We start from the raw sequence: 21,690 nt of genomic DNA on the forward strand, positions 1-21,690 counted from the left end.
TCGGAAGCCTCCTTTCAAGAGGCTCGGAAGCCTCCTTTCAAGAAGCTCGGTAGCCTTCTTTCAAGAAGCTCGAAAGCCTCCTTTCAAGAGGTTCGAAAGCCTCCTTTCAGGAGGGTGGGAAGCCTCCTTTCAAGAGGGTCGGAAGCCTCCTTTCAAGAGGCTCGAAAGACTACTTTTGAGAGTCTCGGAAGCCTCCTTTCAAGAGGCTCGGAAGCCGCCTTTCAAGAGGCTCGGAAGCCTCCTTTCAAGAAGCTCGAAAGCCTCCTTTCAAGAGGTTCGAAAGCCTCCTTTCAAAAGGCTCGGAAGCCTCCTTTCAAAAGGCTCGGAAGCCTCCTTTCAAGAGGCTCGGAAGCCTCCTTTCAAGAGGCTCGGAAACCTCGCATTCAACAGCGCAAGCTGGGATGCCATCGCGCTCTCGTTACTCCGGTTGGGCATTCCGGAGGGCCTGTACAGCATTTTGGAAAGCTATTTCCAGAATCGCATACTATAATACGAGACCGATGGAGGGGAGGGTAGTGCTTCTATCACCGCAGGAGTCCCTCAGTGATCTATCCTGGGCCCGGTGCTATGGAACACTATGTACGATAGTGTTTTAAGACTGAAGTTCCCCACAGGTGTTAAGATCGTTGGCTTTGCCGACGACATAACGCTGGAGGTTTACGGAGAGTCGATTGAGGAAGTGGAACTTACGGCGGCCCACGCGATCGCTATGGTAGAGGAATGGATGAGCTCAAGGCAGCTGGGGCTAGCTCATCACAAAACAGAGTTGGTTGTTGTTAACAACCGTAAGTCGGTACAGGAGGCAGTGGTTCGCGTGGGCGACTGTGAGATCATTTCCAAGCGGGAGGTGAAGCTCCTCGGGGTGCTGATCGACGATAGACTGAACTTCGGCAGTCACGTAGATTACGCCTGCAGGAGAGCTTCGACAGCTATTGCGGCATTATCCAGGATGACATAACCTGCAGAAGCTGGAGAGTGTACACAGGCTAGCGTGTCTCAGAGTGATAAGTGCCTACCGCACGGTATCACGGGATGCAGCTTGTGTGATTGCGTGTATGTTGCCCATTGGACTAGTCATACGGGAAGAGGAGGCGAGTTTCGACATGCGCGGAACCAGAGGAGCCCGTAAAGCCATTAGAGCCACCTCGACTATCAAGTGGCAACGGGACTGGGATAACTCTTCTAAGGGTAGGTGGACCCATCAGCTGATACCAAGCGTATCAAGATGGGTTAATAGGAGGCATGGGGCCATGTCAGGCCATGGCTGCTTTAGGTGGTACCTACATAGGTTTGGGCATACGGACTCTCCCGTCTGCCCGGACTGCCCAGGGGTCGACGAAACTACCGAGCACGTACTATTCGTATGTCCTCGTTTCGTCGATGTTAGGAGCGAAATGCTTGAGGTGTGCGGGAGGGACACTACTCCGGATAATCTTATCCAGAGGATGTGTCAAGAGGTTGAAAAGTGGAACGCGGTCTCGGCCGCTACCACTCAGATTGCCAGCATCTTGCAGCGCAATTGGCGCGCCGAGCAGCAGTCGGATAGCGCCGACTAGCGGGTAGCTAGTCTCGAGGGTGAGGTACCAGCGGGTAGTTATTTAATTAGTAGAAGAACTAGTGGGTAGCTAGTTATGAGGTAGAGGAACTAGTGGGTGGCTTGTTGCGATTTGAAGCTAGTGGGTAGCTAGTATGTGGGCGTGCGTAGTCGCACAGACCCCTCCCAGAAGTAATGCCGAAAAGACTGTTCCGGGGAGACTCAGGGTCTGTGAACAGGGTGGTTTTAGCGGGTCGGCAGTAGCTAAACCCCGTTCGCCGGTAGCCCACCGGTGTCTGGATGCAGATTCCCGCCCTACTGAAAAAAAAGACAGGCAATGCATGCTTCTGTTGTGAGGATGTCGACCAGTTTCACCTGAACGGCCTTCGTAGCGAGGCAGACAAATACTGCAATGTATCCCTCGAACAGTATGGTTCGTCAGGTGTTCGCTGTTCGCAGGTAAACAGGGCCCGCGTATTCGATTTGAATGTTTTGGAACGGGTATGCTTGATGCACTCGTCTCGTACAGCAGGTAGATCGCCCATCAACTGCTGCAGTGGCGATGGTCTTGTTTTTGTGCAAGGTAAACCTTGCGGACCAGATTCCAACCGCCAAGAGGCCAAAATGTCAGGCGAAGGGTGGATAACAGTAGTTCAGGTCCACCGTGATGCGTTTTAAGGTGCATCTGTCGGCGTCGGCGTCTTCTACGTCGGCGTTCTTCCCATATCGAAAGCGGCTACTGGTGTGAACGATGATTGTGGCAATTCTTCTTCAAATTTCGTTAGCCAATGTGCGCCATGCCACTATAGCGAATTGTCGAGGAGAAAATCGACCGAAGTGCTATGGGAGATTAGATCAGCGGGATTGTCTCCGGAGGCAACATGGTGCCAGCAGGCATGTGCGGTTAGCTCCTGTACTTCGGCTACACGGTTTGCGACGTAAACTTCCCCGGTCGACGGCGTTGCTGCAAGTCAGCTGAGGACAATCTTCGAATCAGACCAGAGGTAAAACTTGCTGTTAATATCGACGTTGCTAGAGAACTTTGTGAGGAGATGGGCCAGTAGGAGCGCAGCACACAGCTCAAGTCTCGGTATAGATTGGCTTTCAAACGGAGCGACCTTCAATTTTGCGGTGACGGAACCGCTTGTCGAAGCTGATCGAAGATAAAGGCAAGCTCCGTAGACGTCTAGTGAAGCGTCACAAAACCCGTTTCTACGAGTTGTCGAGGAATCTTCAGCTGGCTAAGGAGGTGTATGCTCTGTTGAAGTTCTGACCAAGTCCAGCTGGCACTTAGATGTCCCAATCCAACTGCAGCTTCCCCAACATGTGCAGCAAAATCTTCAACTTGACGATGAACGACCGATCAAACCCAGCGGATCAACGAAAGTATGACGGGTTTCATCAACTGTTCGCAGCCGACCAACTTCGGTTGCTTGCAAGAGAGAAAGCCCGTAGATGGCTCCCAATTGAGCCCAAAAGCTGTCACGAAACTTTCCCGATCCAATTCGAGAATAGTTTCTGTTTCACGAAAGTCAACAGGAATAGTGTCCAGGATCTCGACAACCATTGACGAATGCTTAATCTATGGCAAAGAAAAAGCGGACTGGCTGGCAAAGGCGGGTAAAGTTTATGATAAACAAATCTCAAACAACGAGTTTTTCCCATAATTCCGGCAGCAAGATTTGCAGAAATCGCTCTCAATAGATAACCAACAACGATAAAAAAAAGGCAAAAACTGTTCCGAATCATAACAAGCCAAGGTAACAAATTTATCAACCATGTATACAGAGCGAAAAAACAGAATCGTATAAGCCTCCCAGAGAAATGATGATTTTCGCTTTGTTTTTGCTCATTTTGTGTTGGGAACAGCACATCTGTGTAGAAAAAGTTGAAATTCATCACCAGAACCAGTGCTCCCCGCGGTTGGAGCTTTTCAAAAGAAATTTATCATGGGGTATACTGCCGTTATACGCACAACTGTCTCATGTACATAGTGCTTTATCCTGTCAGCTTGCGACAAAAAAGTCTCTCACGGTACTCAATCCCCGTCCGTCAGAGTACTCTTCAAAATTGACAAATGACGGTGGCTACACAGACAAACAGACATAACACATTGAAAATTCACTCATCAAATTCGTCGTCGTACAAACACTGTTTTCACTTAGTTGGGCAAATCACGAACGAGATGGCGTTAGTGAACAAACGTCAAACTCGAGCAATTCCGATGCGCGCGCCACTTGTGACCGATTAGCCAACTAATGATTATTTAAAATAATCAGTAAAGCAGTGAACGATGAGAATTTCATGAGTGTTATGTCTGTTTGTCTGTGGTGGCTATTTTCTATACTAAATTAATGATTTCGTGTGTGTTACTTCTACGTGAAGTTAAACGATTTGTATAAGCCAGTGAGATATATCAGCTTCAAACTTGGATATTCTGCCCTCCCCTTCATACGGGAGCTTGGCAGAAGGAAGGTCGTGTGATATGTGCCATCACAAATATTGCACCCCGCTCGCTTTCAAATCGACTTCTATAAAAAATAAAAAAAAACATTCTTCATGCCTGCCGTATCCTAACGGAACTATCAATTCTATACTTTCGCCTCTAATACTATCATGAACATGTACGTCCAAGTTTGGAAGATGATATTAGCATTTCCATATCATTATTTTCTATAGTTTCTAAAGTTTCTGCGCGAGCGTGTTTCAGAGGAGAGGACTTAGGTCGAGGTTTCATTCGCACTATTTCAGGGATTGAACTTATAATTTTATCATCATTTGATATTCAGTAAATAATTCATTCCAGAGGCGGAATGCCGAAAAGTGTTGTATGGCGGACTTTTATCGCTATTTCTCCCCTACAACTTTGTCTAAGGATACATTGCTCTATGTCTAATATGTACAGCGTGGAACACTAGTATCATTTAACATACTAAATGATAATAACACTTATGATAATATGATAAGGATTATGATGATTATTATAATAACACCGAGGAAGAGAATTTCTTCAAATTCACTGAGTTTTTTAATTTTGTTTCTGTAGGTACTTCACGTGAATTTTGAAAGCCATTGTTTGGCACCTTAGTTGCCTCTAGAACTACTCACTTTCATCCTCCTAGATCAATAAACATTTAGAATGCATTAAATTTAAATTAACTCGGCACCATTTTCAGATTAAACTTTGCCGCTTATGCTGCATAGTAGGGGTTGCAGATTCCGACACCGACAAAGAACTTCGAAACAAGCAATTTCCACCACACAGCGTACCTCCTTTCAAAAAATGCCATTCGCAGCATTTTATTTTCCCACACTCGCTATATAGTGGCTGCAGTTTGCTTCGCTTCTGGCTCCGAAAAAAAGTACATCCAAACACCTTATCGTTTCGCAAACACTTTGTTTATATTTTCAATTAAATTTTGCGATTAAATTTTGCTCTTGCTGCTCCCGGCCAAACCATTTCGAGTACGTACGGTGCATGCGAACGCTGCAAGAATGTTGCTCTACGAGGAAGCAAACAAAAAAAATATTATAATAAATATTTCCTTAAGCTGGATGCAGAACAATGGCAAGGGCCAAAACCGAAGAACGTTGCTGTGCAGAGACCCCGAAGACCGGCTTTGGGACGAACTTTCTCGCCGAAATCTGGCAGCCCCAGCTATAGGAGAAATGCTGCACTGGCGTAAAGTACGAGTTTTTCTCGGATGAAGAAAGCGTCCCAAGGTTGGTGATCTTGCTGGAAAGCTGCCATGGCCCAGTCTAGTTCAATGCGAAGTTGTGTAGCGTCATTCGTTAGCGGGTTGTATATGGTGGTGGGTGGGTTGTTTCGAAAAACCTCTGCAGAAGCGCTTGGAAACAGTGAGATTAGTATAAGCTTAAGGGACCAGGGGGAGTGCGAGGTGATTATTAATTAATCTGAAAGCTTAAAGTGAGATAATTACACACATATTGCTCATGACGCCGGACGTCAGTCCGGTTCGATGATGAAGTCTGTAATTAATTGACATTGTGGCATATGGTTTCTGATGGCTTAGCTTCCTTAAATATGTTTAATTTATTTTATTTTTCCTTACACACTCCTCACAATCAATCCAATCTTATAAGCTGTAAGCAATGTCAGCTTCATGTGTTATCTTTGACAGATTTGAGCAGGGTGTTGCGCTTCCAAACTTGCTGTTCAACATCGGACGCGAGGATTAGGATATTTGGTGTGCAAAAGAGCAGCACTGTCACGGTCGCATGTGCCCTTGGGCTTGGAGGGCGACATAAACCTCATTGGAATCGATCGAAAGGCAGTAGAATTCTGCAACTTAAGAATGAAAACGAAATTGACGCTGCTTAAAAACTTCTGGTGGACTGGACATGCAACGTGAAGTTAAAAGACATAGATTGAAATGCTTTCGATGCTTTCGCGTGTAAGGTACTAAAACATAAAATACTCGGTGGTGCAACAAAATATAAAGCACAGATGCATGAATCTCTTTCATGCCAGAACATTTATAGCGCGGTGTGTGAAACACGTTACTATGCCTAAGTTCTAGCAATTTTGTTATATTGTTATCACGTATTTCTATTGTTTCTGTATTCAGAAATTATTGTTGAAGAAAGAAATGTGTCCCCAATTTTCTCTATCTTGCTATCATGTTGTGCGCAGCCACAGAACATCGTCCCAGTTTTTGCAAGCATCTTCCTGTGTATCGTCAAAATAAAATTAATTAAACTTGGTTCAACTTCAGCACATTTTAATCGGCGGAATGCGTTCTTGCCGTGGCGGGTGCGCTTCAGGAAAGTTTACCTTTTTCTTCGTGCGGTAAACAGCTGGCCGCGGCAGGTAATGTTTTGCGGTTTATAAAATTGTTTTTCCTTAAGTAGGATTTCTTTATAGGAAAATAATAGAAGTATTTTGCGTGTTAATCTAATGTTTTGCTTAGATTGCCTTGAGAAGAGTAATAGGAATGGGAAACACTAGAGCGGAATTTAAGACAACAAAAAAGGCAAACTACGATCGAAAGCTGGATATAAATCAATGCTTATTAAGAACTGTTATATGAAGCGCCAGCATTCGCGTAACACTTGGTAGAAACCTTTACGCGGTGTGTTACGGAGTGAGATTTGGACTAGAAAGATTATTTCCCATCAACTCATCGAACCAACCTCCAACTTCGAAATATTGCTCTTTTCCCGTTTTAAAAACTTCGTACTTTCAAACGCTTTGCCACAATGATGAACACAAACGATTTTTGTAGTTGACACTCGAACTTGCGCACTGTCAGATGCAAGGCCTTTTAAAATTAGGTATTTCAAAAATAAATATTGTATGAAAAAATTAGATAACCTTTATGTGCAGTAACCTTGACGGACTGGTCAACCCACCTCGATCGCTGCGCTCCACGCCTACTTGTACCTACCGGATCAGAATCAAACTTCGCAGGGTTGCTATCCGGCATTCTTGCAACATGCCCTGCCCATCATACCCATCCGCATTTAGCTACCTTCTCGATATTGGATTCGTCGTAGAATAGAGCAAGCTCGTAATTCATCCTTCGCCGCTATACAATGTCTTCTTGCACACTACCAAAGATGGTCCTAAACAGCAGTCCCCCGAATGATCCGAGTGCTTGCAAGTCCTCCTCGAGCATCGAGCAAGAACTACCGGTCTTCAGTGGCGTAGCCAAAAAATTGGTCTGGTTTTTTTCTGAATTGCACTTGATGGCGCAATTTTAATGTTACTAGTTAATCTCTTGGATCTCGAATAGAAAGTACTATAAGTTTGTCTCTGTGGGGGTGGGTGGATTTATGTTAAACTAATGAGTACGAGTATCTTAGTCTATGTAAATTTCCCCTTACTAAGTGTTGATAATAATGATTTAGTTTGTAAATATTATAAAGAGTCTCGGTTCCGTTAAGTATTATACACGCCTGAGCTCCTGAAATAAACGAATTTGAAAAAGAAACTGATGAGTACTCATCAGATTCTCGTGAGACAAGCCATCACTTAATTAGCTAGATTTATCTGCATTTGCTTTTTCAATTAATCAGTAACCCAGAACAAAGTCTTAGAATGAATAACAGTTTAGATATCGTCGATAGTGTAGTCATCTTAAAGCAGATTCGAGGTAAGTTTCGAAAAACAAATTTTAGAAATTACTCACGGCTTTATCAAAACTTATGATTCCATTCTTGGACTTGGAAGTTTTACCTAAAAGTAGAAAACAAATGAACAATTATTATAAACATGTTTAAAAAACAGGAATATCGAAAAGACTATATACTAAGGAAAGATATCGTGTTAGATAATTTAAATTTATAGATTGAGAGAACAAATACAGTTCTTGAGCATCCAGTAAAAAAGAGTTTATTGTATAATTTAAATGTTGATGAAATACAATACAGAATGGAACATCACCAGAAAACGTTACGATGCTTTGACCTGAAACAGATAATCGCAAAACTTATGAAAATCATGGAGAAGGATCGTTTTGCCGAAACCCATTCGGCCGAAAGTCATTTGGCCGAATGACACTAGTCCGTTTGTTCGACATTAGGCCGAAAGTCATTTGACCAAGGTCGAATGACAAAAGGTCGAAGGTCAAAAGGTCGAAAGGACAAAAGGTCGGAAGGACAAAAGGTCGAAAGGACAAAAGGTCGAAGGGTCAATAGTCGAAAAGGCAAAAGGTAGAAACAAATAAACTGCGTCAAAAGGTCGAAAGGACGAAAAGTTTTTTTTTATTCCTTTTTTCTTCTTTCTTCTTCCCTTTTCCTTCTATTCTCTTTTTCTTTCTTCCTACTTACTTCATATGTTTCCTTCCTTCAATTCTTTTTCCTCCTTTATTCTCTCTTACTTCTCTCTTCCTTCTTCCTTTCATATTTCATCTTTTTTATTTCTAACTTCTTTCTTTTTTCCTTTTTTCTTTCTTCTTTCCTTCCTTCTTGCTTCCTTCTTTCAACCTTTTCTCTTCCTTCTTTCTCTCTTCTTTCTTCCTATTTGCTTTCTTCTTTTTTCCCTCCTTTCTTCCTTCTTTCTTCCTTATTTGTTCTCTCTTTCTTCTTTCTTTCTCCCCCCTTTTGTTTCCTGTTCTCCTTCCTTTTTTCTTATTATCCTCTTATAATCTTTTTTTTTCCTTTTTGACTTTCTTTTTTGCTTCTCTCTTCTTTTTTTCTTTTTTCTTCCTTTTCTCTTCCTTTTTTCATCCTTCTTTCTTCCCTTTTTCTTCCTCTTTTCTCCCTTTCTTCCGTAGTTTTTCTTACTTTTTTTCCTTATTTCTTTTTTCTTCCTTTTTTCCTTCTATTTTTCCTCCTTTCTTTCTTCGTTCTTCCATCTTCCTTTTTTTCATTATTTCTTCCGTTTTCATTCCTTCGTTCCACTTTCTTTATTCTTCCTTTTTTCTTTCTTTTTTCCTTCTTTCTTACTACTTTCTTTCTCCTTTTTTCTCTCCTTCCTTCCTTCTTTCTTTTCTCTTTCTTCCTTTTTTCTCCCTTCTTTCTTTCTTCTTCCTTGTTTCCTGTTTTTCTTGCTATTTTCTTTTTCTTTCTTCCTTCTTTTCTTCTTTCTTCCTTCTTTCATCCTTTGTTTTCCTTCTTTCTTCTTCCTTCCTTTCTTCCTTCTTTCATTCATCATTATTCCTTATTTCTCTTTTATCTATTCCTTATTTCTTCCATCTTTCTTTTTCATTTATTCTTTCTTCCTTATTTCTCTCTTCTTTCTTCCTCATTTCTTCCATCTTTCTTCTCTTTTCCTGTTACTTCTTTCTCCTTTTTTCTTATGTTCTGCTTCATTGTGTCTTCTCTCCTTCTTCCTTTTTTTTCTTTTCCTTTTTTACTCTATCTTTCTTTCTTCCTTTTTTTTCTTCTTCCATCTTCCTTCTTTTTTCTTTCTCTGTTCTTTTTTCCTCTTCTGTACTTTTTCTTTCTTCCTTTCGCTTTCCTACTACATATGTTTCATCTTTTCTTCTTTTTTACCTCTCACTCTTACTTCTCCGTTCCTCACTTCTCACATCACATTTTTCACTTGTCACTGTGTACTTCTTATTTCTTCCTTTCCACTTCTCATTTCTCAATTTTAACTTTTGACTTCTCATTTCTCATTTATCTTACTCACAACTCCCATCTCATTTCTTGTCTTTTTGTTCTTTCGATCTTTTGTCCTTCGACCTTTTGACCTTCGACGTTATGACACATATTCGACCTTTTGACCCTTCGACCTTTTGTCCATTCGACCTTTGACGTTTCACTTTTCAATCATCATTTCTCACTTCTCACTGCAAAAGTGAGAAATAAGAAGTTAGAAATGATAAGTGAGAAGAGAGGTGTTTCCCTTCCTACTTAGCTCTTCCCATTTTTTACTGTGAGAAGTGATAAGTGAGAAATGAGAAGTGAGACGTCTCCTTTATCACTCCTCATTCCTAACTAATTACTGTGAAAAGTGAGTAGACATCTCACTTCGTACTACAGTGATCGTGCCAGAAAATATCGATCCCGCCAAACACGGAAACAAAACGTTTACGCGTTTTTTCATCACATTCTGACGTTTCTGTGCTGTTATACGCTAGCGAAACATGGTGTGTATCAGTGGAGAACACTCAGCGGCTGCAGGTGTTAATTAACAGATGCCTGCGGTATATAATTCGGGCCTGGTGGCCTCACAACTGGATCTCAAACAACGAGCTCCATCGTCGTTGTCACCAGAGGCCGATAGCAAGAGATATTCGGGATCGTAAGTGGGGCTGGGTCGGCCACACTCTACCTAGAGGCGGAAACGAAATCTGTAAACAAACATTAGACTGGAATCCAGCGGAACATCGCAGCAGAGGCAGACCCAGAGGTTCATGGCGGCGAAGCCTCGATAAAGAAATTAAAGAAGTCGACCGAAATCTAACCTGGCAACAGGTTAAAGCGATAGCCGAGCAACGCTCAGGATGGAGATCTTTCAAGTCGGCCCTTTGTACCACCGGAGGTGTACAGGATCCATAAGTACGTAAGTAAATTCTTACGTTTAGCCGCTTTTTAATTGGGTTTCACCCTAGTTAGCGAACCCCCAACTAAAAAGCGCCCCAACTAGAAAAACCCAATTAGCGAACGTTCGCCGTACTCACTCAGAGAAGTGAGAAATGATTATTTAGAAGTGAGAAGTCTAACTTCTCACTAATTATTTCTCACTTCTCACTTCTTGCTGTTAAAAGTGATTAGTGTGAAGTGAGAAGTGAGACGTTTCACAACTGACTTCGCACTTCTCACTTTTCACAGTGTAACGTGAGAATTAAGAAATGATTAGTTAGAAGTGAGAAATTAAACGTCTCAATTCTCATTTCGCACTATAGATTTCTCACTTCTGATTATGAAAATTGAAAGGCGCGAAGTGAGAAGTTAGGCGTCTCCCAACTTACTTCACTTTTTCCACTTTTCACAGTGAGATGTGATAAGTGAGAAATAAGAAGCGTGAAATGAGAAGTAAGACGTGTCACTTCTCACTTCTAATTTATCATTGCTCACTTCTCACTGTGAAGCGTAAGTAGTGCGAAGTGAAAAGTGAGACGTCTCAATACCTTTCACAGTGAGAAGTGAGAAATTATTTGTGCGAAGTGAAAAAACAGACTTCTCACTTTTCACTCCTCATTTCTCACTACTCACTATGAAAAGTGAGAAGCACTGAGTGAGTAGTGAATCGTCTCTTTTCGCATAGAGAAGTGAAAAATAATTTTTGAGAAGTGAGACGTCAAATAATCTTTTTGGCCAAATGACATATTCGGCCAATTGACTTGTTCATCCAAATGACCTAATCGGCCAAATGTCCTGTTCGGTCAAATGGCCTTTTCAGCTAAATGACCAATAAGCCAAGTGACCTTATCGGCCAAATGTCCTATTTGACCAAATGACCTATTCGGCCAAACAACCAAATCGACCAAATGATTTATTCGACCAAATGACCCATTTGACCGAATGAACTATTCGACAAAATGACCTATTCGGCCAAATGACCTATGCAGCCCAATGACCAATGGCCAACTGACCTATTTGGCGAAATCTTCCATTCGGCCAAATGACCTATTCAGCCAAATGACCCATTTGACCAAATGATTTTTTCGGCAAAATGACCTTTTTGGTCAAATGGCTTTTTCAGATAAATTACCTATTTAGCCAAATGGGCCAAATTGCCTTTTCAGCCAAATGAATTATTCGGCCAAATGACCTGTTCGGTCAAATGACCCATTCGACCAAATTACCTGTTCGACCAAATGACCCATTTGCCCAAATTACCTATTCGGCTAAATGACCCATTAAACCAAAAGATTTAATCAGCCAAATGATCCGTTTGACCAAATGGCCTTTTTAGCTTAATGACCTATTCGGCCAAATTACCTTTTCGGCCAAATGACTCATTCCAACAAGTTACCTATTCGGCCAAATGACTCATTTAACAAAATGGCCTTTTTAGCTAAATGACCTATTCAGCCAATTGGCCCATTCGACCAAATTACCTATTCGGCCAAATGGTCTTTTCAGTTAATCCATCTATTCATCCAAATAACCTATTCGGTCAAATGGCCTTTTCAGCTAAATGATCTATTCGGTCAAATTACCCAGTCGACCAAAACACCTATTCGGCCAAATGATTCATTCGGTCAAATGATTCATTCGGTCAAATGACATATTCTGAAAAAAACCCATTCGACTAAATGATTTATTCGGCTAAATGCCCATTTGGGCTTATTACCTATTCGACCAAATTTAAGCCTTTTCAGCTAAATGACCAATCAGCCAAATGAACTGTTCGGCCAAATGGCCTTTTCAGCTAAATGTCCTATTCGGCCAAATGACCCATTCGACCAAATTACCTATTCGGCCAAATGACCCATTCGACCCAATGATTTATTCGGCTAAATGACCCTTTTGACCAAATGACCTATTTAGCCAAATTACATTTTCCAAATTTCCTGATCGGCTAGATGACCTGACCGACTAAATAAACCTTTCGGGCAAACGCTTCTTCCCCGAAAGAGAAAGTGAAAGTTTGTTTCTTGTCCGGTCGTGTTTTTCCAGTAAGCGGATCGGCCGGTCGTCAAAATTTTGTTTTGGTTTGTGCGGAAGGCAAAACGATCGGCCGGTCGCCGTAATTTTGTTCTGCTTTGCGCGGGTGAGTGAATAAATCATAAAGTGAAAGTTTCAGAAAGCGAGAGTGTTATTTCCCATCCCATAGATCGCATCACTTACCGAAGTGAATCCAGATAAATTATCCTTTGTAACTAAAACGATATCATATCCCAAGACAATCGAGAAGATGCAGAGGTGTACTCGGTTTCTAGTAGCAACGAGAGTCGGACAAACAATCCTTCCCTTCCTATATGACCGTAAGGACGTGGTCGGCGCCGTTATTGACTTTAGATATTTGAGCTCCCGAAACGTGTACATTGAGAATGGGTAGCTAATCCTAAGCTCCATTTATTGTGTTCTCTGTACAATTTCGCAAGTTCAGTCAATCACGGAGTAGCAACTACGGTCATGCTCATGCTCATGCTTTCGTGCAAACGCTTCTTCCTCGAAAACGTAGGTACTTCGAAAATTGAAGCCGATCCTTTGCATGACACCTTCGGGCGTGATGTTAAAGGACAGGTTTCCCATTTTACGGCAATAGCGCAGGTTTCGAATAAGTTGGACAATTAATCCAAAATTCTCAATTTCATAAAGCAGGCATCTAAATTCACGCTGTGTTGGAATAGAAATACAATACCATAAAGGTACACAATTCACTAAACTAATTTCCATGTCACCTTCAACCCATCACAAAACCGATCCTGAACAAACTCAATTAATGCTACATGATTGGCAATCACAATTTGACGCGCCTACCAACCGATTTGACAAATTCCAGAATTACTGCGCCCTATCTTGCGTCATCGGTCGCCAAAGCCCTGGCATTATGTCACCAGGTTTGTCTCGCCTCGTGTAGCCAACTTGTCAGCTAAACCGAATTGTAATTAATTTGACGTCTCCTGTACGAACTCAATTTTCTACTCTACTTACCATCAAACGAAGCGCGTTCACCCCAATACAGAAGCCCTCCCCCCAACCGCTCGAACGAATCACCTTAATACCGATTGAGCGGCGCCTCTTCCTCCACCACACGGTGGGGCTTGGCAGCGTTTCAGCTCGTCTCGCGGATCGACTTATTTGCCGTGGGTGCGCGGTTTGTCGGTCTTCCCGTTCAGTGCGTTTCAATGAAAGACCATCCGAGCGTGCCCGCCCGCGCACGGAATCTAATTATTTATCAATATTTTGATGGCAAACAAAGTCTTTATCGAAGCCAAATCTGAATAAAAATAAATCACAGTGCCGTCCCGGTTTCAGGTGACGAGGTGTGAATTTTATGTAGCCGTAAAAGGAATGACAATCAAGTGTGAATTTGAATAATTTCATTTTTTATTAGAAAGTCGTCAATAATCACGAAACAACAAAACGGAAGTCATCTGAAAAGATCGGTATATGCAAAAGCGAACGCAGGTAGTTTACAATGGGATGCCACTGTATTTCAATCCCCACTTACTGTTCACCATCCATAATGAATCCAGTCCTTCGGAGCATTAATTCCTTTTACTGGAGGGATAAATAAATTTTCTTTTCAGATAAGGTTTCTCGAGGTAGCTTTTTTGGTTTAGTTGAATGCTTCTTTACTGCCAATACAACGAATTATTTAGAACGGATGAACCTGTCGACAGGACTGGGGTTGCCCCCAAAAACTTTGCTTCTTAACAGGACGGTTTGTAACTTGAGATAGGATTACTTTTTTGACTTTCCAATCCATGGCAGAGGAACCTTTATTTATTTCTTAAGAAACCTAACCTATTTCCAAATGCTTCCGAAACTGTTTTCACAATAATCATTTCAATGCTTCTTACCTGATGATAGCTAAAATAAGACCCGTTCAACATTCGAACCCTCTTCAACCTACGGGTTTTCATTGATATAAAACATCTATAACCTCAATGAGAAACGCAGCAAGAAGATAACGAAGCTCGCTCATTTTAAGATTGGGTCAGACAGCTCAGTAATTCTGCCTCTGGTAAAACCATGGCTAAAACATCTAACCGCGTTCGACGAAACGATCTGTTTTCAGGTTGTTGACGCTTCGGGCTTATACACAAACGATGCCACGCTTTTATATACAATGAAAGCAAGAAGATACGACATTTTTGCATGACGTCAGTTGTGTATGACCCATTTTTCCCGAAATTGTGTTGATGGTTTTTCAAAAGACCCTCATCCTAATACCTAAAGCAAAAACGTTCAATGCGCTGCTAAACTTTACACAGCTATAGTGTTGTTTGGAGCTGAAATGAGCTTCACTACCCCTGCCCTGCTCTGCATCAACAAGCTGTCATATTCAAGCAACAATTTATTGACGATAATTTGCCGCGGCACACACTTAGCAACCACTAAAGCAAAACAAATTTAATCCATCCTCTCTTAAGGTACGGGAAGAGCATGTTTTTCCGCCAACGTACAGATTCCCAATATTCGTAGTGGAGTGTTTTCCTCGCCTGCACACTTTCTTCATCGGCTATGTGAGGTCTAAGACACTTCCGGCACTCCCCTCCGAGCAGAGCAGATCTGAGACGGAAATTCCCAGAAGCAGTATCACCATACACCGAACAGGCAGCAGAGCGGCAGCACGCTTCTTATTGGAAAAATGGGATGAAACATGTGGAAATCTATTTTCTCGAAAATCGATTTATTTATGGAACATCCTATATAAAAGAGAGATATGTTTTCCCATCCCCTTCCCCCTGGAGCTACGATTGCTAACCCTTCTCATCCGTTGTCTGTCGGGTTGTTCGGTCGAATAGGTAAGCATGTCTTAAAATATAGGCCTACGCGGCGGCGGCGGCGGTTGCCTATGGAATTTGTTAACATCGAACAGACATCTATTTCACAGCCAGTGGGCTGAATGATTAGAACCAAAATATCGGAAGTTGTGACAAATGAACATAAACGCTATGCCTACAAAGACGGTATGATGAGAATTGGTAATTGTTAATGGGAAAATAGAAGGGCGAGTCTTGGCCAAAAGAGTCAGAATGGAAGCCTCTGTTATCAAAATAAATAACTTCATAACGTCCAATTTCTACATCTTCAGAAATACCACTTGACTGGATATTACGAATTGACCTTGGTTGGTGATTGCTTCTAATTTATAAATTGCTAAACGAACATCCGGAACACGTTCGGTTGAAAAAAAAGATAAACCTTCGTAATGGTTGGTAGGTAGATATTCCACATTATTCACATTTGGTATTTTTCAATACGAAACAGTAGAATAAGATTCCTCGTCGAATGCAGCTGATTGTATTGTATTGGTATATAATTGACTACAAGATTAATTTCCCGAATTTCAGTTGTTATCGGCATCTGGTGACAACGGCGAGTGAGCTCGGTGTTTGAGATTCAATTATGAGGCCATCAAGTACGAATAATGTACTGCAGGCATTTGTTAATGAACAAATGCAGCCGTTGAGTGTTCTCCACTGATACATACCATGTTTCACTAGCGTATATAGCATAGATGTCACGTTAAATTTTGGTGCGTTCACTTATCTGCCTTTTCTTCAGATACTCGCAAAGGCAGCCTTTAACGTATATCAACATGCGCTGCTGGATTATAATTTAATTTGTAGACAACAGAAATCACATTGGCATCGTGTCCAAGTCAAACAAAATGCTGAGTCAAATACAACTAAAGGTGCACTTATTGACTGCAAGTTCTTCAAGTTCTTTGGCAGACAACAGCTTGTGCTAATCCCAAAAAAGTCCAAAACATGTCAATGCGCTTTGTTTTATAATCATATATTCTGTAGACAGCACAACCCAAGTAACATTTCAAGTTTTATTCCGCTCTAGGAATGGTTTTCAAGATCAAATTACAAAAACTGACAATAAAACCCATTACTACAGGATTACCTTCTGATGACCACTATAAGAGTAAGATATGTCCAAATGGCCCTCTCTAGATTACCACTATAAACCTCTTATAAGAGTATATAAAAATCTGTTTCAAGCGGCCCGCAAAAAAGGGAATTTGGCTGCGGTCGCTGTCAAAAATGTTATTTCAAAAAAAGAGAAACAAAATCTTGCAAACAAATAATAACAAACTAAAGTGTTGATGAAAATCATGATGATGATGATTACAAAATAATACTTTTACAAGTTTTTTTTTTCAATTTACTTTCATGGAAATGAGGTGCGCGCTCGATTTCATGGTGAGAGCTAGTGCAAAACTGAGATTAGGCACTACGCGCACGCGAAATAATATAGTTTTGGGCAATGAATTTAAATTTATTATAACATCAATAACGTAAATCTTCACTAAATTAATTGATATTACACCCAAATATGTTTGTTTTCTATATCTTTTATCAAAAACGTGTCTTTTGCGGCGAAACACCGTCTAATCATAAATTCCAGTGAAAAATTTCACTCACTAAGATGGTTCTCCATTTCCAATATGGCCATCATAGATTTCGATCACAAAAATGTTGTCCTTTTTAAACACCGTTATAAACTCTTTGCAATGTAAATATTCCTATTGGGTCTATTCATTCGACCATATTACGACCCAAAATTATGGCTTGGATCTAAACCTGTGCGCCGAAGTATTTGTGAACGGCGGCGGCGTAAGGCCATTTTTACACCGGCGGCGGCGGCGTCGACGGCGTCACGCCGTAAGCAATGTTCGGCGGCGGCGGGGTGGATCGGCGTAGAGAATTTTGAGCTGAGAAAAAAACCACGCAGCAAGGAATTTCATGTTTTTTATGAATTTTAGGGTTTTTGTACAATTGCTAGCCTCAGTCAGACTGATGGCGGGAACATCCTAATAGCTATAGCTTATATCTCCACAGCAAAAGTTTACATTACATCCTTCACTAGGAAATTTCCGCATCACAGCACATGAGTTCATTGGAAAGTACTTCGGCTATAAATCCAGAAATTCGTGTGGAAATTCCTCAAGATATTCCTCAGAAAATTCGAGAAAGGAATTCTAAGATTTAATTTAAAATTTCCCTGATGAATTCCTTCAGAACTTCCACCAAGAGTTCCCTTGAAAATTTATTAGGGTATTGCTTCGGAAATACTTTCCGAAATTTCTTCAAAAGTTCCTTCTGGAATTTCCTTCTACTTGATGGATTTCTTCGAAAATTCCTTTACGGAGTCTTTTGGGAATTTCTTCAGTAATTCATTCGAAACTATTTTTAGGGATTTTTTTTTGAAAATTCCTTTAAGAAATAGATACCCATGGAAAATCCTTCAAGAAGCTCTATGAGAATACCTACGGACACTGTTTTAGGAATACATTCGAAAATCCATTTGGTAGAAATCCTTCAGGAATTTCTAATAGAAAATCTTCCAGTAATTCCTCAAAACATTTCTTCGGAAACTTTAGGAAGATATTTTCCCTTTAAATAACTGTAAGCATTATTTCAGGAATCTCTTCAGGATTTCTATTGGAAAATCTTCGGAAATTTTGTTTGTAAATTCCTTTATTTTTTTGATACGTTTTTTAAGTTCAATCAAAGTTAATTGGGTCCTAAAATAAAGAATCGATATTCGATTTTCTTTCAGGGAACGATGAAGGTAATCATTCTAAACGTGTCAGTTTTCCTTTAGACTCAAAAATCAAAAAGTACATTGTTTAATTTGAAATTGAAAAATAGATGAAAAATGCTTCCTCGACATTTTCGGTCTTGTTTGACGTACGGATTCAAACGCACTAGCAAAACACCGCAGGGCACTTGACTCAACCTTTGACAGTTAATATATGGGGCTGACGTTTTGGGCTGATGGTTCATTCGTTCTGAAATGTTGCACAGCCCAAAATTTGCCTTAAAATGTCTTAAACACAAAAATATTATTTTTACTGATTTAGAATTTTACCAGAATTTTTATAACAACGGTACAAGTATTCTTGACCGATGCACTATCGTTTGCAACCATAAACGAGGTAGGGCTTTAGGACCCAATTGCCTATTTCCGGGGATTAAACCACCCGACTTGAATGTTATGAAAACTCATATGTGAATATGTACGTTATGTGGAAGATATTGATTTGGAAAATGTATTGGAGGTAACCACTTTCCCTTCGATGGGACTCGAACCCATGACTGTAGGGTCATGTCTAGTGTACTGTAGGGTCATGGGTTCGAGTCCCATCGAAGGGAAAGTGGTTACCTCCAATACATTTTCCAAATCAATATCTTCCACATAACGTACATATTCACATATGAGTTTTCATAACGTTTTTTAAGTGTTTTTTTTTATTTGAAAATAAGTTTAACTCTCAAATACCTTTAGAAATTTCTCCAAATTCGAATTCTTTCCGGAACTATTTCTGCAGTATTTTTGTATGGTTTACTGAAGTAATTTTCTAAAGACTTCCTGGAGAAAGTTCCAAAAGAATTTCTGAAAATATTACAAATGCCTTTCCGGAGGGGTTTCTGAAGGAATCCCTGGATATATGTCCAAATTAATTCTTGGTGGCTTTTCTAAAGTGATTTTCGAAGAAATTGTCGAAGGAATAACCGAAAAAGAACCTGAAAAGATTTTCTAACAGAATTTTAAAATGAGTTTCTGAAGGAATATTCGTAGGAATTCTGAAAGTAATTTACGAAGGAATTTAAAATGGATTTTCCAAACAGCTATTGGAATTTCCAGAGAAATTCCTATATTTCTCCTGGAATTTCTTTTAAAAAAAACCCGGACAGTAGTAAAACAAATTCAGTTTTGACTCTAGAATCAAAATTACATGCCAAGAAAAACTCCCAAAATATCGAGATTGCAGGGCTGGTAGCGACCAATGTCGTTCAAAATGGTGACTTTAGTGACCAATGCTGACGAAAAAAGGGACCAAATAGTGACTTTCAGTTCCAGAAAGAGTGACCAAATAGTCACTTTCAGTTGACTTTTATGTGGCAATGGTACTTATTTAATTATTTCTCAGGCATAGAATTATTTCGACTCATCAAGTTTATAAGTCTGCGGTCGGAATCTCTGTTGTTATGGAAAATATAGCAACGTTATAAAGAATTTTAGAAACTAACTTTCTTTATAAAACATGTAAAAATGCATTCCATTTTAAAAAAGATTCATAAAGAGAACTGTTCCTTTTTTATATTTCATTTAAAAGTTTACGAGAAATACCAATCACCTGCGCAAAAAACGACTCCATTGTACGAAACATGTTAGTTAACTGGGTAAACAATTGAGTGGGTTAGAAGCAAAAGGATGTAAGTGACATTTTGCTCAACTTTGAATTGACTATAGCTAAAAATGCTTTGGTTTTAGAACTTTGCTTTTGAAAAATATTGAAAAATTTCCAGTATATTAGTTATTTTTAAAATCTTCATACGATTTGTATGAAAAAATATTGAAAACTTAATAGATTTTGTCACTTAACCCCTTTGAGTTTGACCCTCTTATGATTTCAACAAATATTAAGGAAACTCATGAGCTTCATTACTTCAAGCAAATTCAATGAATCCATGAAAAAAATGGGAATGTTAAAAAATCTTATCAAGCATTTATATTTTATCGCTAAAGACTTTTTTTTCATGGCCAAATATACTGAAACTAAAATCGTTTATGTTATGCATTGTTATGCAAAAGAAAAAAAAGCAAGCAAGAACAAATTTTTTTTATATTTAATATAATGATACTTTTAAAAATACACAAGTATTGATACGTTATCAATAAACCGCCTCAAATCCCATTACATTTTCAAACACAGATGCAGATTTTAATATTTCGATTCATTTTATGTTACATAATTGATATATTTACTTGTTACAAAAAATGGAAAGCATGCATATTTGCTTAAGGAATGCATTAATGACCTTTCGACCAACCCCTTCCTCACTTTCGGTTTCCTCGAAACACTGGAAAGTATAATAATAAATAAAGTAAATAAAATTCAATAGTGTTTGAAAAACACATAAAATCAACAAATCCCTGTGCGCATTCTGTTTCCGTCATCATAAACATTATCAAAGTCATTATAAACTATTACATAAAACCCTTTCAATAAATTATTGTCGAAAATCTTATATTTTTATTTTTTTATTTTTTTTCGTAAATACCTTTAATAATTCCTTAGGAAATTTATTCGGTAAGTCATCAAGAAACTCATTCTGGTACACGTACAAAAAGTCCGTCAGGAATTCGATCGGGAATTTTTCCTGGAATTCCTTCAAAAAACCTCCACAAAAGAAACCAATTTTTCTGGAGATTCTTAAAAAAACTCTCCTACGATTAATTCTGACAATGAGCAATTTTCAAAGGAACTTCTAAAGGAATTACCGACATGCTTAAATTTCTTGAAGAATTTCTTTGGACATTCCTCCAAGAATTTCTTCGGAATTTTCTCCAGGGATTCCTTCAGAAAATCTTCCACACGGAGATTAATTCCAAAATTCCCCAAGACTCTAAGAATTTTCTTCAGGTATTCCTTCAGAACTTACTTGGGAATTGTTTATCAAAATAAATCGAAACCGTTATTTTTAGAACAATTTTGACTATTTAAGTACAAGGAGAGTAAAGGAAATGTTCAATTTGGTGGGTCACGTGCCCCATCGTGTTCCAGCTTCAGAAGCTAAGTTACCATTATTGCTTTCTGTAGCCAATAAGATCTTGGATGATCTAACATTTATCACGCCAATTCGGGTAAAATTGATAGAGATAGAAGCAAACAAATCTACTAAAGGTATTTATAACAGCTATTTAATTAATGCCTGATAGGTTGCCTTGGTTCGGCAGATGCAAACGATCTGCATACTGTGATTTTTGTGTTGGCCAATCATCGGCGTGAAATACGAAATTCGGCGGCGTCGAGCCAACCGGCGTATGGCGCGCCGCCGACACCTTGACCGGCGTCGGCGTACGTCAATAAGTGTCGGCAGCGGCGGCGTGGCGCAACGGCGCACAGGTCTACTTGGATCAAGCTTTGCAAATGGGACTATTATGCTCTTTGTTACAACTGTGCACAGTAAAAAAAATTTTGTAATATTACATCGGATTCGATGCACATCATCGCCGTCGTAATTCGTGTGTGTTATTACATCTGATTCGTGTACCAGAAAATGACGTAATTGGCATTTTGTCGCCAAAATGAAACGATG

General features: G+C 40.0%; 1 protein-coding gene across 1 annotated transcript in view; it reads left to right on the forward strand.

Moving 5' to 3' along the window:
- The first annotated feature begins 577 nt into the window (after positions 1-577).
- The window catches only part of LOC134222356 (mucin-1-like), a 33,503-nt gene continuing 12,390 nt past the window's right edge, over positions 578-21,690 (forward strand). Inside the window, exon 1 of the mRNA XM_062701515.1 lies at positions 578-765. Within this exon, the coding sequence (XP_062557499.1) occupies positions 578-765 (188 nt within the window). The remainder of the gene's footprint in view (positions 766-21,690) is intronic.

This window comes from Armigeres subalbatus, chromosome 3 (genome assembly GCF_024139115.2).
Source record: "Armigeres subalbatus isolate Guangzhou_Male chromosome 3, GZ_Asu_2, whole genome shotgun sequence".
Taxonomy (NCBI): domain Eukaryota; kingdom Metazoa; phylum Arthropoda; class Insecta; order Diptera; family Culicidae; genus Armigeres; species Armigeres subalbatus.